This window comes from Danio rerio, chromosome 21, assembly GCF_049306965.1.
Source record: "Danio rerio strain Tuebingen ecotype United States chromosome 21, GRCz12tu, whole genome shotgun sequence".
Classification (NCBI taxonomy): domain Eukaryota; kingdom Metazoa; phylum Chordata; class Actinopteri; order Cypriniformes; family Danionidae; genus Danio; species Danio rerio.
Genome location: NC_133196.1, coordinates 42,662,972 through 42,679,811, shown reverse-complemented (window position 1 = coordinate 42,679,811; position 16,840 = coordinate 42,662,972). Strand labels below are relative to the sequence as shown.

At 39.6% G+C, this 16,840-nt stretch overlaps 1 protein-coding gene across 8 annotated transcripts in view; it reads right to left on the bottom strand.

Moving 5' to 3' along the window:
• The window catches only part of cluhb (clustered mitochondria (cluA/CLU1) homolog b), a 60,286-nt gene that overhangs the window by 24,432 nt on the left and 19,014 nt on the right, over window positions 1–16,840 (bottom strand). For 5 of the 8 annotated variants that reach the window (XM_001920794.8, XM_005170280.6, XM_068216134.2 and 2 more), the window contains 8 exons: window positions 15,549–15,943; window positions 13,257–13,556; window positions 11,730–11,989; window positions 7,711–7,811; window positions 7,469–7,621; window positions 3,550–3,612; window positions 3,203–3,447; window positions 638–722 (listed from right to left, as the gene is read on the bottom strand). In XM_001920794.8, the coding sequence (XP_001920829.4) occupies window positions 638–722; window positions 3,203–3,447; window positions 3,550–3,612; window positions 7,469–7,621; window positions 7,711–7,811; window positions 11,730–11,989; window positions 13,257–13,556; window positions 15,549–15,943 (1,602 nt within the window). Of the gene's footprint in view, window positions 1–637; window positions 723–3,202; window positions 3,448–3,549; window positions 3,613–7,468; window positions 7,622–7,710; window positions 7,812–11,729; window positions 12,046–13,256; window positions 13,557–15,548; window positions 15,944–16,840 lie in introns of all 8 variants that reach the window. The other 3 variants (XR_012396855.1, XR_012396856.1, XR_012396857.1) reach the window with 1 other exon arrangement.

The window sequence follows — 16,840 nt, the reverse complement described above, 5'->3', positions numbered from 1 at the left end:
GTACTGGATTGAAGCTGTAAGGGCATCTGCTGTGTAAAGCATGTGCTGGACGTTGTTTATTCAGTTTTTGTGCAGGTTTAAATTTGAAATTTCTAAATTTAATTTCATTTATTAATGAAATGTCAGCAGTATACAGAATAATTTGCTAAAGATTTGTTTTGAATGGCCCGGTTGGGCATTAAAATTCAAATGTAGTAACTTTTTAGCCATATATTTTAAACAATGTGTCAAAACAAACTCTAGTTATATACATATATTTTTTCAGCATAACCTTTCTTAAAATAAGTTTTAAAAACTATAATAAACTAGATTTATGCACCACAGTCTGTTCAGGTCGGTATCCTCACCAGGTAGCTACAAACACAGAGAACTTTTAAACAAATGTTTATGAGCAGTTTCAAATAGTTTAAGACCCAAAACACCATATTTCAGTTAATTGAACAGTTTTTAAGTCTTTGTTTTTGAAATAAAATATATTTTAAGACCTTTAGAGACTCCACTGACACCCTGTTTATTGTTCTACTGAAGAGTAAAAGGCAGCTACATCTTCAGTGGTCTGAGTCAGAAAACTACCAGCAAATTTCAATTTCACAATTGCTGTGTGAACTATGTCCCTAAATGATGCAGTCTGACATACCTGAATGCCAGTTTTGATGGCAGTCTCTCTGAGCAGGGTGATCCTCTGCAGTCTGCATTTGTCCACGGCCTCCTCCACACTAACACTGCCAGACGGAAATGAAATCAAAGCTTTTCAAACAACCTTTAAAAGATTGTAGACACAGAAATTTTAAATTCTCCCATCATTCACTCGCCCTTCCAAACCTGTTTGAGTTTCATTTTTCTGTTAAACACAAAAGTAGATGATTTAAAGAAAGTTGGAAACCAGTAACCATTGACTTCTATAGTGTCAATGATTAGTGTCAACCATTGACGTCTATCTGTGTCAGTGGCTACTGGATTCCAACATCATTTTATTCGTTTATTTTCCTTCAGATTAGTCCCTTTGTTTATCAGGGGTTGCCACAGCAGAATGAACCGCCAACTATTCCACCATATGTTTTACACAGCGGATGCCCTTCTAGCTGCAATTCAGTACAGGGAAACATCCATAAACACTTATTCACACACACACACTGTGGCCAATTTAGTCAATTCAATTCACCTATAGCACATGTCTTTTTTTTCTCTTTGAAAAGTGATGTTTGAGTAAATGATAAATGCATTTTCATTTTTTATTGAACTATCCCATTAACTTGACTACTTGAGTCATCCTAAACCCTGTGTAAATTTAACCCTATGTTATCTTTGTTCACAGAGTACAATGCTAAACCTAGGATTAACATCCAAATATGCATAATTTTGGTTCAAGTGGTCGGACAAATTCAGTATGTGACCAGTTTCCATAATTGTTCCCTCATATATTGTCACGATTAGCAGCGATCTTTCATAAGATTGCTGGATTTCACTCTCAATAACCATGGACTACAAATTCGCCATTTCTGGACTACATTTTTATACATGCACTCCAGTCACAGACACACATGCTTCCTCATCTAAACTGATTACATTCACACCACCTGAGGATTGTCAGAGACTGATTGCACACACTATTTAAGCCACACAGTCACCCATTCAGTTTGCTGAGTCTTGTTATCTGTCACAGTGACATTACAACGCATTTTCCTAGCCTTGTTTATTTAGTTATCCCTGTCTGCTGCCTGCCTTTTTACCTCTCGCCTGTTTACTGATTTTGATTCTGGACTGTCTCCATGTACCTGTTTGCACCTGTGTTGACCTTTGCTTGCCTGACAACGAATAAACCTGCATTGTGGATCTTACCTCAGTTGTATGCGTCACTTCCTGTCGTTACATATATATTGTATGTAGATTGCTATTAATTTTTTTCCTGAATGGACATTTTAGTCTATAAAAGTGAGAGTTCAATTTTGTGGTCAAAGTTTGCATTTCTGTCCCCATCTGAATCAACTGTTAAACAAGACTTGTGATTGGTGGTCGAATGCTAGCAATCCAATTTTTTGCAGCGATAAGGCCAGTTTATAGTTTTGAGTGCACATGCTAGGTCTCTAAAAGAGCGCAACTCTCAAAAAACTTAACTACATGTCATACTCGCCACCTCTACCAAGCTAAACAATCACATTTACATTTAGTCATTTAGCAGACGCTTTTATCCAAAGCGACTTACAAATGAGGACAAGGAAGCAATTTACACAACTAAGAGCAACAATAAATAAGTGCTATAGGCAAGTTTCAGGTCTGTAAAGTCTAAGAAGGGAAGTATTAGTAGTATTAGTGTTTTTTTTTTTGTTGTTTTTTTTTGGGTACAGTTAGTGTGATATTCAGAGAGGCAATTGCAGATTAGGAAGTGAAGTGGAGACTAAATAGTTGAGTTTTTAGTCGTTTCTTGAAAGTAGCGAGTGACTCTGCTGTTCTGATGCAGTTAGGGAGTTCATTCCACCAACTGGGCAGATTGAGCGTTAGCGTGAGCGAAAGTGATTTCTTCCCTCTTTGGGATGGAACCACGAGGCGACATTCATTCACAGAACGCAAGTTTCTGGAGGGCACATAGATCTGCAGAAGTGAGCGCAGATAAGAAGGAGCAAGGCCAGAAGTCACTTTGTAGGCAAACATCAGAGCTTTGAATTTGATGCGAGCAGCAACTGGCAGCCAGTGCAAACGGACTAGCAGCGGAGTGACATGTGCTCGTTTAGGTTCATTAAAGACCACTCGTGCTGCTGCATTCTGGAGCAGTTGAAGAGGCTTGATATAGTTAGCTGGAAGCCCAGCTAGTAGAGATGTTGTGCTCACAGTGACATGTCTTAGTATCATTTTTAGAGGTGCATGTCAGGGTAAGTTTTGCAAAATTAGTCACTGAAACTATTATGTTTAGAAATGTGTTAAAAAATTCTCTCAGTTTAACAACGCTTGGTAAATATTTTAGAAAGAGTTTAAATTCAATAATTTTGACTTGAACTGTATATTGTGATAAGGCAATCGCTTGAAGTATAAATCTGGCTTCAAACCTGCAAAATCATAACCCAGTAAATAGTTTCTGCTTTAAATGTGTGAAACGTCCAGAGATAAAAGCGCTTTTTAAAATGACGGTAACCCATGGTTAAGCACAGTGTGAAAGCCCTGTTTAAGATCTCAGTGTGGTCTTTGAGTGTTGAGCGCAGCCCCTCACCAGCACAGACTGTAGTGGTAATACTCCAGAGCCTCAGTGCTGATGGCTCTCCACAAATCGCTGGGAGTGAGGGTGGACCAGATGGTCACCGCACCACCTTCAGACACTCGACTGCGTCTCCTGCGACTCCTGCGTCTGGAAGCTAACCTGTCGCTCTGCTGAATGACTCCGGCATCGGCGAAGGAGCTCAAGAAGCAGTTTAGGAAATGGCTGACAGAGGCGGACAGAGCAGATGGTTCCACTGCCTACACAGGGAAAGAGGATTAGGGATAATTTTGGCAAGAGAATCCTAACATACATCATTATCCCACAGAGTATTATTAATATCATAATTTCTGAACACTCACCAAAAGATACGTCTTAAACAGATGTTTTGCACATCTGGTGATCAGCTCACAAAGTGCAATTCTCTGAAAGAGGTTCAGATAAATAAATAAATAAATATATATATATATATATATATATATATATATATATATATATATATATATATATATATATATATATATATATATATATAATTTTTAACACATTTCATAATTGTATAATGTAGGCAAAGCTGTTATACATCATTAGCAGGCCTGGATTAAGAATTCAGAGGCCCCATGGCACAATGTCCTGTAGGGGCCCTTGTTTTGCCTTGCAGAATGATATATAATAAATATATAAAAATGTCTGTATATAATGTATTGCCCACATATTTTTTTATATATTCAATACTTAATTTCAAATGTAAAGCAACTATGTTGATATGTTATAAAAATTTATATTTCCTTAACATATTTGTGAACTGCATCAAATCATGTGCCATGCTTTTTACAAGTTACGTTACTAAGCCTGTTATGAGAAATGTTTATTTGGGATGGCATACATAATTTCCTCCAACAACTTGCGCTATTTGCAGTGTATATAAACACTCTAAAATTTTTTCTTCCTCTCACAAGGGCCCCAAGTGTGCATGAGCCCCGTTGCTTGTGCCCGGGCCCTGACCAGTAGTAACCATCATTTTTCAAAGTGTTTCTAATTTTAGATGAATTATTTGTTGAATTTGTTTAGGGATGGGCAAAAAATAAATAAATAAACAAAGCCTGTTATTTAATTTGACTAAATGTACCTTAAGGGACCGAAGATACTTTTTACAACATTTCAAAAAAGCCGAAGAGCTGTGCATGTATGTATGCATATATATGTATGTAGTGTTACGTGCCAGCACACATTGGTTATTTATGTTAGTATTATATGTCTCATTATCTTTTTCTTTCTATCACCCCAGTTCACTTCCTTGTGTTTGCCTACTGCTGTTCCTGATTGGCTGGTTCACCTACATTTGAAACAACCAATCCTGACACTGCCTTATGCTAATTGGTTCCTGAGTAACAACCCGATCTCGGCCAATCAGACCACTCCAGCTCACTATATATTTTTTGTCTGCCAGTAGTTTGTAAGTCTTTGTTGGCTCAATTTGTTATTGGTTTTTGTGCTTAATTGACTGATTGATTGATTGATTGATTGATTGATTGATTGATTGATTGATTGATCAAGTTCAAGTGATTTAGTGGAGCAGTGTGGGTTCCTGACTGCCATGCAGGGATAGTGGGTTTGAATCCAGGCTGGTACAGCTATTTTGAAATGCTTAATATGAGTTTGAAATGCTTTGTTCTTGTATCGTTTTGTTTCAACATTAGTCTGACATCCGAATAAACCCTTTAAGAATAAATATGTCTTGTTTTGGTCATAAAACAGGATTGTTGCTAGATCAGACAAGGTTGTGGTTGGAAGTAAACAAGAATTATTTATATTGTTAATTAAATTTCCCATTTATTGTATTTCATTAATGTCTACCCAAACCCTACACCCAACCATCACAGCACTGTAAAAATATTAATTATTGTTTTACAGTGTTACAAAAATTATGCTTAATTGATGGCGTAACGGTAACTGTATCCTATCTAGACTACAACATAAAAAGTAACATAATTAAAATACATAAAACCATGATTTTTAAATATTTGTACAAGTTGGGATTCAAACCCAAAAGCCATTTAAAGCAAAGTAACAACGTGCACTTGCACGGTCCACTAGGTTATATGCAACAGAGGTACTTTCTGACCCTGTCAAACAAATGCAGATTGGCAAGGTCTCGAAACGCTTCTGAACTGATCGATGCTTTGAATCGCTTTAGTCACGTGACCAGGTGTTTCGAAACACTTTAGTCACGCAACCTTGGTGTTACGGATCATGCTTCGGTGCAGTGTTTCAAAACACTTGCGCTTCTGGATCTCGACCCTGTGTCGAAATGTCAGTTTCACCTCAGCCATCCCTAATTGATTGATTGATTTGGTGTTTAGATCCGCATTTTGTTCAGTTTTGTTGTGATATATTGTCTGTCTTCACCTTTATGTACACCGTGTTGTCATTTTGGTTTAGTCACTGTCTGTTCTTCCCTGTGTGTAATCATTCATTCCCCTTCTTCATGTTTCCCTACAGAGGTTTGCTAGACAGACTGGTAGGTAAGTATGTCACGTGATATACAATTCAACACACAAGCGTTCAACTGACTAGAGATACACCAGGGAAGAGGGAGAGCGCCATCCTGTGTATTTTTGGTTTAAGTGGCTAGTTAGTGTAGTTTAGGTAAAACGTCTTTGGACGTTGAAGACTTATTTTTCACATTTGTTTATTAGACTTGACTACAGGGGATTTGATGTTAGTAAAACTGTTTGGTGTTGATTGTTTCTTTGCTTTAGCGCCACCCATAGCCAGTCTTCCTAATTTATGTTTTGGTTGTTGATTGTAAATAGCTCACTCACTGCTTCACTATTCACCGCCGGTAATAAGTCACTTTATTTGTACAGCAATTTTTGTTTGTGGTTGTTACTTTGACTACAATTCTCTTTGAGTGTTCATTTGACCCTTGGTCATGTGTGCAAACCTACTCCCCAAGATTGCCCAGGTATTATATAATTTTTGAAGGGCTCCCAAAAATATTACAACCCCTGGGCAATCTAGAGAAGTGGGGTTGCACACTTGCACACCGGGACCAAGTTGTTACTCAGGAACCAATCAGCATATGCTGTGTTCACACCAGACGCGGAACGCGCGGATAAATTGCGCTATTCGCGCGTAAATAGCCGCATGAACATTTGAGTTTACTCGCTTCATTCGCGCGTCAAACCCTGCTTCATTCGCGTGTCAAATTCACTTCAGAACAGACGCGGATTCGCGTGATGGGCAGGGCTTCTGTCTGCCCGAAGACTCTAGCTTCATAGCTAAATGGCTAACATGGATTTTATGAAGAAAATAACAGTGTTTATGTGCTTTATGAAGACTGAAAAACAGCGTCGATACGTTTAGGGTCGTGTCTGAGTCCACTACATCCTTTCAGAGGTGCATCCAGCTCTGTGAGCTCATAAACTCCTCCAGAAACTTAACCTGGATGACGGAGGCTTTCAGTGGTGCTTCTGACTGAGCCAAGCCGAGTTTGATGAACTGTTGGCGTGATTGTGACGTAGAACCTGTTGTCGGTGTTCTGAGGGAAATCCTCCAGCCTTCACCGACAACAGGTTCTACGTCACAATCACGCCCCCACAAGAGCAAGCTTCTGATTGGTTATGTGGCGCGAATGTACGCTGAAGTTCAGATTTTCGAACTCAAGAGATTCGCGCGAAACGCTTGTTAAGCTTGTCAAACGCGCAAAATGCTCAATTCGCCCCGCGCCATTCGTGCAATTTGCATCATTCACGCCACGCCATTCGCGCGTATCGCGCCGCAGGATGTCTATTCGCGTGTTTGCATTGACTTAACATGTAAATCACTCGCGCTTGACGCCCGTTCCGCGTCTGGTGTGAACGCAGCATAGGCAGTGTCAGGATAGGTTGTACCAACTGGAGGTGAACCATCCAATTAGGAACAGCAGTAAGCATAAACCAGGAAGTTGACTGGGGTGATAGAAAGAAAAATAATGATACACACATAATGAGACACATAATACATAAATAAATATAATACGTGCTGGCATGTAACAGTAGTGTGTGACTGTGTACAGGTATAGCTGCACTGCAAAACCCAACACTGCAATTAATTACATAAAATGGGTTTAACCACAGGTGCCAGTTGTTTTACATAAACTGACAATACAAAATCAAATTAAGTTCTATTAACTTTGGAGAGTAAATGAGTTTGTTTACTCAAATGTTTTTTCTTAACAGTAATCAACATATGAGGTTTTACAGTGTGACTTCAGGCTTGAACAAAGCACACACTTACATAGACATGATCGAGTCTTTCTTTCAGCGGGATCTCCTCAATGTACTCCAGCACGGTGCCCAGATAGCGGATGTTGATGCCATGCTGATGCAGAGCCTCTGTCAGCGTCACACCATCTGTGGGCATCGATGTGTGCTCAAGACAATTCTTCATCTACAAACACACACAGTCAAAGATGTGATTCTGCACAACAGGCATCAGGAGATCATCATCTGTCACATTTCTGAAATCCCCATACTTACAAATGCAGGGATCTGATAGGAAATGAGGAAACTCGCTGCATCCTTTAACTGCTGTTTCTGTTTCTCGATTTCTTCAGTACTTTCCTTGGGGAAACGTACACCTGTTAAGACAAGACACTGTTGGTGAATAAGGTGAAAAGCACTGACCACAATTCAAAGTTTGTTAGAATATGCAAATCAGGCATTTTTTATGAACCATGCGTTAATTTACATACATTTCTAACACTAGTCATTTTCAAAATTTATTTAAATTACTGATTTATTTATAATTGGTTGGTTTATTTATTTAATTCATTTATCTGACATATTAGAATGAAAACGTTTTAAAGATGGGATTTGGGGTCAATTTCTTAATTTATTTACACAGCAATCCAGTGACCCCTCTGAGGTTTAAGCTATACACCCTCACTAGTTTTGATTGTATGTTTTGTGACTTTGATGTGTGTGTTTTTTTTCTTTGTGTTTATTTTGTATCTTTTCTTTGTTGTTTTCTTTTATATTGTCTTTTGTTTGTCTAAAGTACGAGCCAATGTTTGTTAAGCCCCCTTTTGATTTTTTTTCCTTTTTTTTAAATTTCCCAAATTATGTTTAACAGAGCAAGGAAATTTTCACAGTATGTCTGATAAAATTTTTTCTTCTGGAGGAAGTCTTATTTGTTTTATTTCGGCTAGAATAAAATCAGTTTTACATTTTTAAAAACCAATTTTGGGACAAAATTATTGGCCATTTTAAGCTAATTTTTTTTCGATAGTCTACAGAACCAACCATAGTTATAGAATAACTTGTCTAATTACCGTAACCTTCCTAGTTCATCCTATTACCCTAGTTAAGCCTTTAAATGTCACTTTAAGCTGTATAGAAGTGTCTTGAAAAATATCAAGTAAAATATTATTTACTGTCATCATGGCAACGATAAAATAAATCAGTTATTAGAAATGGGTTTCTAAAACTATTATGCGTAGAAATGTGCTGAAACAATATTCCCTCCATTAAACAGAAATTTTGGAAAAAAATAAACAGGGGCGCTAATAAGTCAGGGGGGCTAATAATTCTGACTTCCACTGTAAATATATATATATATATATATGCTTAAAATAAAATAATAAAAAAAAGATGGGATTTGGGCAATCTATTTTGACCACAAAATACAGGCAAAAAAATTTTATCTGTAGAATAAATTGTACATTTTTAGACATGTCTCTCTACAAAGACCTTCAGAATATAGATAGGAATAAAACTGAAGGCTGGTGTATGAAAACGCTGCTTAAGTTTAGATTAATGATTCAGTACAGGACCAAAAAGTTTTTGAGAAAACAGCCTTTAAAAATGGCTTGTAACTAAAATCCAGAGGCCTTAGATTTCTTTATTAAATTAGGCATCAAACACACAATCAAAAAAAAAAAACAGATGCATTAAAAATAATGACTCATAAAAACAAACACTTACGTAATCCTTCTATTTGTGACCCTTGATTACAAAACCAGTGTTTATAAATTTATTATAAATAATTGTTTAGAGATTTAGGCCAGGCAGCAAGGTGGTGCAGTGGGTAGCACAATCACCTCACAGCAAGAAGGTTGCTGGTTCAAGCCGGTTGGGTCAGTTGGCATTTCTGTGTGGAGTTTGCATCTTCGTGTTCTTGTGGGTTTCCTCCGGGTGCTCCGGTTTCCCCCACAATTTCAAAGACATGCGGTACAGGTGAAGTGGGTAAGCTAAATTGTCCGTAGTGTATGTGGTTGTGTGTGTGAATGAGTGTCTGTGGATGTTTCCTAGTGATGGGTTGCAACTGTAAGGGCATTCGCTGCGTAACACATATGCTGGATAAGTTGGCGGTTCATTCCGCTGTGGCTACCCCAGATTAATAAAGGGACTAAGCTGAAAAGAAAATAAATGAATGAAATTTAGGCCAAGACACAACTATTTGGAAAATCTGGAATCTGATGCAGTGGTCTGCATTCCTGTCGCTGTACTGCGGGAGCCGTGGGACCTGACCAGATTTCTTGCGGTGCGGGAAAAAATTTCCGAATAAAGCGCGGGCGGTCTGACAATATCTCTCCCGACTCCCGAGCAAGCACGCGTATGTATGTGTGTGAATGAGAGAGTGTGATGCTGTGTTTCGCTTGTTTGTTGCTGTCTATGTGTGTGTATGCGTGTGAATGAGAGAGAGAGTTTGTTGCTGTCTATGTGTGTGTGTATGTGTGTGAATGAGAGAGAGTGTGATGCTGTCTGTGTCACTTGGTGCTGTGTGTCTATGTGTGTGTGTTTATACAGACAGCTTGTTGTAGGCTGTCTGGACTCTGTATAGCTGGGTGGTTTTTGGCTTTGTTCAGATTCCCCCCACCACTACTATTAGCGGGAACGGGTACGGCGTTTAGAAAACGGGGCGGGTCGGGCAGCGGGACAACAAATGCTGAATATAATCGGGAGTGGTCAGGTTCGGACTAAAACCTGGCGGGAGCGGGATTTAAAATTTAGTCCTGCGCAGATCTCTACCTCACAGCAAGAAGGTCGCTGGTTGAGTCCCAGCTGGGCCAGTTGGCATTTCTGTGTGGAGTTTGCATGTTCTTCCCGTGTTAGTGTGAATTTCCTCCGGGTGCTCCGGTTTCCCCCACAAGTCCAAACACATGCTCTATAGGTGAATTAAAAAAACTATTTTGGACATGTAAATAAAGGGAATATGCCGAAGGAAAATAAATGAATAAATGAATAAATGAACATAATACTGGTTTTGTGGTCCATGGTCACATTTAAAGGGTCAAGAAACACCAAAACACATTTTTTGAGCTGTTGACAGTCGTATGTGTGTCCCACACTGCTAAAAACACTATTAGGACACCTATATTTCACTAAAAAGTGTAAATTGGTTGTTTTTGCATTATTTCAATCAAATTCGTACTTCCGGTTTGAAACGAATTTTTGAAGCTGCGTCACGGTCATGACATAATAGCGTTGTATTCCAGCGTGCAGACTGGACGTCTGTGCCAGAGTGTGTCTTATTACATCTTACAGTGTGATGCATCAATGCATGAGTAAGGCTTGGTTCAAACAAATCTATTGTGCAACTTCATTAATATTCATTACTGTCACAGTGTTTAGACGACAGAGACGCCATGTTGTGTTGGCAAAACAAGCGTGAAGTGTTGCTTTTATAGTTTGCTGCAGTTAAGTTTTGTTTTCATTTTCTCTCTGTGAGAGCGCAGCTGGAGTCATGTGTGGATTAACAGTGTACGCGACGCTCGACAACAATAACTTACGTGTCTAAGGAGGATTATTGTTTACCTGAGAGCTGTTCTCATCTGCAAATGCTGAGATCTGGATTGGCTTGTAGTCTCCTCTTAATAAAGACGCGGCTCTAGTTGCTGGTGATTATCCTGTCTCTACAGATTTGGTTAGTGAGCGACCAGTGCTCTTTGTGTATTCAGTTTGTTCGTATCAAACAAACTATTGCATCGAGTGTAAACATGTTAGCACCACAACCAAACTTTAACTTCGTGTAGGATTTTCACCGCATTTTGTGACCGGAATAACACACGCAGCTTTCTGACACTACCTTCCGTGTGCATCTAAGTTTCCGGGAAATGCTGAGTTTTTTTTTCTCTCATTTGCCGTGCCGTATCAAACATTGCATGAAAAATACACGCTTAGAGCAGTTCCTCGAATAAAATATCTCGTTTGTAAATGAAAGAGCCAAACTGCAGTTAAAGTCCACCATTTAATAATTTGGCAAATAATTCGACTACAGATGTCCATGTAAACACCATCACTTTCTCCCCTTTGTTTGTGTGTGTGTGTGTGTGTGTGTTTTGACTCTGAAAGTCAGCGTGCCAAAATAGACACTCCCACACCATGCCTCTTTTCTTTCTCCGACACTCCCCCCTAAACAGAGCTGGACACGCCCACTTTTCTGACTTTTTCCAAAGTAGAGGTGTGAAAACACCCTGCTGAAACGAGGGGGTTTCATGGCCCTTTAACCATGTACATATTTATAATAAGAATTGAGAAATCTCTTAACAACACACCTGGACAGAAGACGTTGGGGTTGAATTGGAGGTCAAAAGTATTCCTGAGGGAGGAGAAGATTTGCTTTATTGAAGAGCTCTGCTGGATGTTGGTAATTTGGTGCGGCTGCTTTGGCTTCTGCTCTGGGATGCTGACAGTATTTAAGGGAAGCTGTGGTATAGTGGATAGGTCGCTCTTGATCACAGATGTGCCATCAGATTGGGAAATTCTTCTGTCATCATCAGAACTTTGGGAGACGGTCTTCATAAACATCTGGTATCTGGAGTCACATAACAAGAGTCTTGGTCACACTGTATGTTGTGTCTCATTAGATCGCTGTGATAAAAGAAAGTTTTACCAGAGATTAGGTTTACTAAGGCTAGCATTTCATTTATTTGATCAAAAACGCAACCAAAACATTATGATGGTTTACATTTATAATAATAACTGATTTCTATGTAAATATATTTTTATTAAATTAATTAAACATAATTTATTTTAAATTAATAAATAAATGTCAGAAGAAGGAGCTGGGCTAAAAGGCAAAGCTCTCGATATACCGGTCAATCTATGTTCCTACTCTACTCATGGCAAAAATGAGTTTCCTTCAAAGGGTGACAAGGGCGCACCCTTATGGATAGGGATCCCTTCTGTCACTCGGGAGGAGCTCGGAGTAGAGCCGCTGCTCCTCCACATCGATAGAATCACCTGAGGTGGCTCGGGCATCTGTTTTAGGGTGCTTTCACACTTGCCTTATTTAGTTCGATTGAATCGCACTAGAGTTCGTTTTCCCTTTTGGTACGGTTCGTTTGGGCAGGTGAGAATGCAGCAATTGTACTTGAGTGCGCACCTAAAGCAGACCAAATAAGCGTACCGAGACCTGCTTGAAGAGTTGGTCTCGGTACGCTTTCAACGAACCCTGGAGTGGTTCGTTTGTGGTGAGAATATGATCCGTACTAAAACAGGTCCAACCGCAAAAAGTACTGCGCCTTTTGGACTAATTCAGCTGCCGTAGGACGATGGGCTGTGCATTATGGGATATGGAGGAAAAATATTTGTTGACAGCGCTTTACCAACAGAGAGAGAGGAGCGGAAAACATTACCTGATGGATCGTTGGTAATATTTCCGCAAGATGACCATGTCGCAATTCAGCTAAATTAACTCAGGCCTCCTCCTGAAGTGACGAGTGATGCATTAAAACACTGTTTTCCAGCCGCGCTTCATTCCCGGAATGTATAGTTTGTCTAAAGCAGGGATACAATCAGCAGCGCAGTCGTCCCTCCATAGTAAAAAGCAACATTTTGCGTCTGCCGATTTTGTTTACCTGCGGGAGTTCATTGGCATTTTCCCGCACGCGAATTCTGACCAATCAATAAGCAGTTTAGGATATATGTTCAACAACATCTGGCCAATGAGAGATGTGGATTTTGTCAGATGACTGACAAAAATGATATATATATATATATATTTAAATATATATATGTGCTTCATTTGATTTTAAATGATTCATCTGTATATTAATCACAGCACAAGTGAATATATTTACCTGTGCTCCACAAAGGCGTCAAGGAGCTCCTGTCTCAGACAAACCAGCCGATGAGGATGAAGCCTTGGGAAGCCCAGTTGCTGACACACAGGATTTAAATGCTCTCCTTCAACATGCAGGAAGTTAAGGTCGGGTGGGAAAGTGAAAAGTAGATCCAGGATGTAGTGCCGACCATCATTACCCACAATGCCCTTGTGCTCCACCGAGGAGCATAACTCTACTGTAGTGTCGTCCTTGTTCAGGACGCGGTGACGTTGCACCCTCAGCTTCTTACTGGGTTTGTCAAGCAGCTCCAGATACCTGCACACAGACAGAAATATATATGATATAATTCCAGGAGCATTTACTATACAGAGTCATTATTGTCTTCATTTTTTCAAAGGCTATGTTTGCAATTATATCAATCACTTGTTGCAATTATCATAGATCAAAGATTTTACAGGCAGGAGGAATATTAACATGTCTTCAAAAAAAGTGTGTATGTATACACAGTGGGGCAAAAAAGTATTTAGGCAGCCACCTTATTGTGCAAGTTCTCCCACTTAAAAAGATGAGAGAGGCCTGTAATATTCATTATAGCTATACCTTAACTATGAGAGACAAAATGAGAAACAAAATCCAAAAAAAAATGGCATTGTAGGATTTTTAATTAATTAATTGGTAAATTCTTCTGCAAAAGTATTTGATCGCCTACAAACAAGCAAGACTTCTGTCTCTCACAGACCTGTACCTTCTTCTTTAAGAGGCTTCTCAGTCCTCCTCTGTTACCTGTATTAATGGCTGTTTTAACCTGTATTAATCTGTTTGAACTTGTTATCAGTGTAAATGTTACCTGTCCACATTCCATTAAACAAATATGCTTGATATAGGGTGTCGTGGGCATTTGTAGATATTCATTCATTCATTTTCTTTTCATTTTAGTCCCTTTGTTAATCTGGGGTCGCCACAGCGGATTGAATCAGTAGCTTATCCAGCACGTTTTTATGCAGCGGATGCCCTTCCAGCCACAACCCATCTCTGGGAAACATCCACACACACTTATTCACACTCATACACTACGGAAAATTCAGCCTACCCAATTTAGCCTACTGCATGTCTTTGGACTGTGGGGGAAACCGGAGCACCCGGAGGAAACCCACACGAATGCAGGAAGAACATGCAAACTCCACACAGAAATGCCAACTGACCCAGCCGAGGCTCGAACCAGCGACCTTCTTGCTGTGAGGTGAGAGCACTACCTACTGCGCCACTGTGTCGCCCATTTGTAGATAGCAAATGGGAATCAGCACGAAAGATTTCGAGTTTTTGTCATGTAGCGTATCAAAGTGCTTGACAGCCGAAGCAACGTCAACACAAACAGTCTAGCATGTTTAGTTTTTCCCCTTCGTCCATGATGGGTTCTGTTAAATAAGTGTCATTAACCAGTGGGAGTACAGAATCTCTTCTATATGCAGCTTTTAAAATGGCGAAACAAAAGAGAGAAGACTGTGCTCTACGCTGGACATGAAACTAAAGAAAGCCTTGTATAGTTATGGCAATAGTATGCTTGTCTGAATGATGTGTCACAGAGAGACTACCATGACAGAGCAGAAGTGAAGTTTATTCATAAACTAATTTGGAGAGGATCACATGCTTATGATTTATCACGGCCGGTCTCGAATTTGCTAATCAGTATCTTCCAATCATTCAATCATTGGAAGAAACCCCCCTACTCCCCTTTTTCTCCTCCTTTACCTCTGACTGGGCGACACCGCGCCCCAGTGGTTAGGACTGCGAGCCCCACAGCAAGAACAGGACCGGTGGGTGTTTCTGTGAGGAGTTTGTATGTTCTTCCTCGTGTCCGCGTGGGTTTTCCCCGGGTGCTCCGGTTTCCTCCCACCATCCAAAGACATTCAACATACATTACAACCAAGCATTTGTCTAACCCTCGTGTTCCCTTAGCTACCGCAGCGGGGGAGTTCTGAGATCCACCGAGCTCAGGCTCCCCTCTCGCTCTGCCAAACGGGAGGAAGCCCCGGACTCGAGGAGTCTTTGAGCTCGGGGCTCTCTCCTGGGACAGCATGCCAAACAAGCTTTTATAAATCATCAGCTAAGTGTGAACTCTTGAAACATATCTGGTGTAAACTTCTTTGCATTGTAGATTTCATGCAGTGATTGACTGGGAAGCAACATGTCTGTCTGGCAAACAGTATATGGCACCATCTCAGGATTATTTCAAGACAAAATCCCATAATTTTACAGAGTGACTGTCATAAGCAAAAATAAAATTGTGTAGTCTAAACGGGACGTTACCTGTCATCAGAAACGACGGTCTTGCCGAAGTCAATGGAGCCGTAGACGACACTTTGTTCTTGGTCCCGCTCCAGGATTCCTGGCATGATAGTTTTGGCAGTAACGCGATACCCTCGGTAATCAATTACTGCAGTACCGATCAGATAGAGATCTTCCTGATCCATGACCCAATACGCCTTCACACCGTTCAGGTCAAGGACAGGAGCTGCATGGGCTGCAGAGTCTCCTCCCAACTCTCTGTACTGGTCCCGCACATCGAAGCCCAGACTGAAGAAAATGTTGTTCCAGACGAACATCTGCTGTCGTGGTTCTTCACTGGGGTTGATGGGCATCACGTTTCCGTCCACCACTGCCATCGCTCCTCGAGTGGCCGCGCTCACAAAATCACTGTTAACCTGAGGAAGGTGGTGAAAGGGGATTGTTACTCGTCTAGTTTTTAGATACAAGTTTCTCATTTAATCTAAATGGTCTTGATGTTAAAATTTAGGCTTTTCACAACTCAAAGGTTTGAAGCTTGTCTGTGAAATATTTACTGTCTGTAATAATATCATTATTATGTTTTAATAATGTGAATATTATTTATATTTAATATTTGTAATAATTGCAATAATATAAATGTTTACATATAAAGATTTTAAAGCCAAAATATCACTGTTTGGGTTTTTATAGATACAAGACATTTGTAACGCGAGTCGAGGTACAATGGGGCTTAGAGTCCAAATTAGGGATGTTCATTTCGGTTAATTTTGCTAACCGACAACCGCCGCTCATTAATCGGTTATTAACGGTTAACTGGTCAGATTAATATTAATTTGATATTAAACAAATTGACGTGTCTATTTTGTGTCTAAAACATTAAATATTGCATTTTAAAATACTGATTTATTTTTATATGCTAGCATTTTAATAGAACAAGACAACAGAGCATTTTCACGCACCTGCAGTGTTTAGCACAGAAGAGCAGAATAAACTAAATAAAATGAATAAAATAAATAGGACTGCCCTAAATTATTTTTCACTTAAATAATTAATTTATATTATAAATCGAAAACACTGACTAATTATTTTTAATTAAAAAAATAGCTGACTTCTTCAAATCGCTCGCTCCACTGAAAATATGCCTTTATTTAATGCCCCGCTGTTATTATTATAATCACAAAATCTTTTTACATTTTTAATAGAAATCATTATTTTAAAGATTATGTCTTGCTATGTGGTTTCGTTTCTCTCCCTCGCGGTTCAAGTGCGCGCGCTGCGTGATGAAAAGACAACAACAACGCGCGCGTATATAG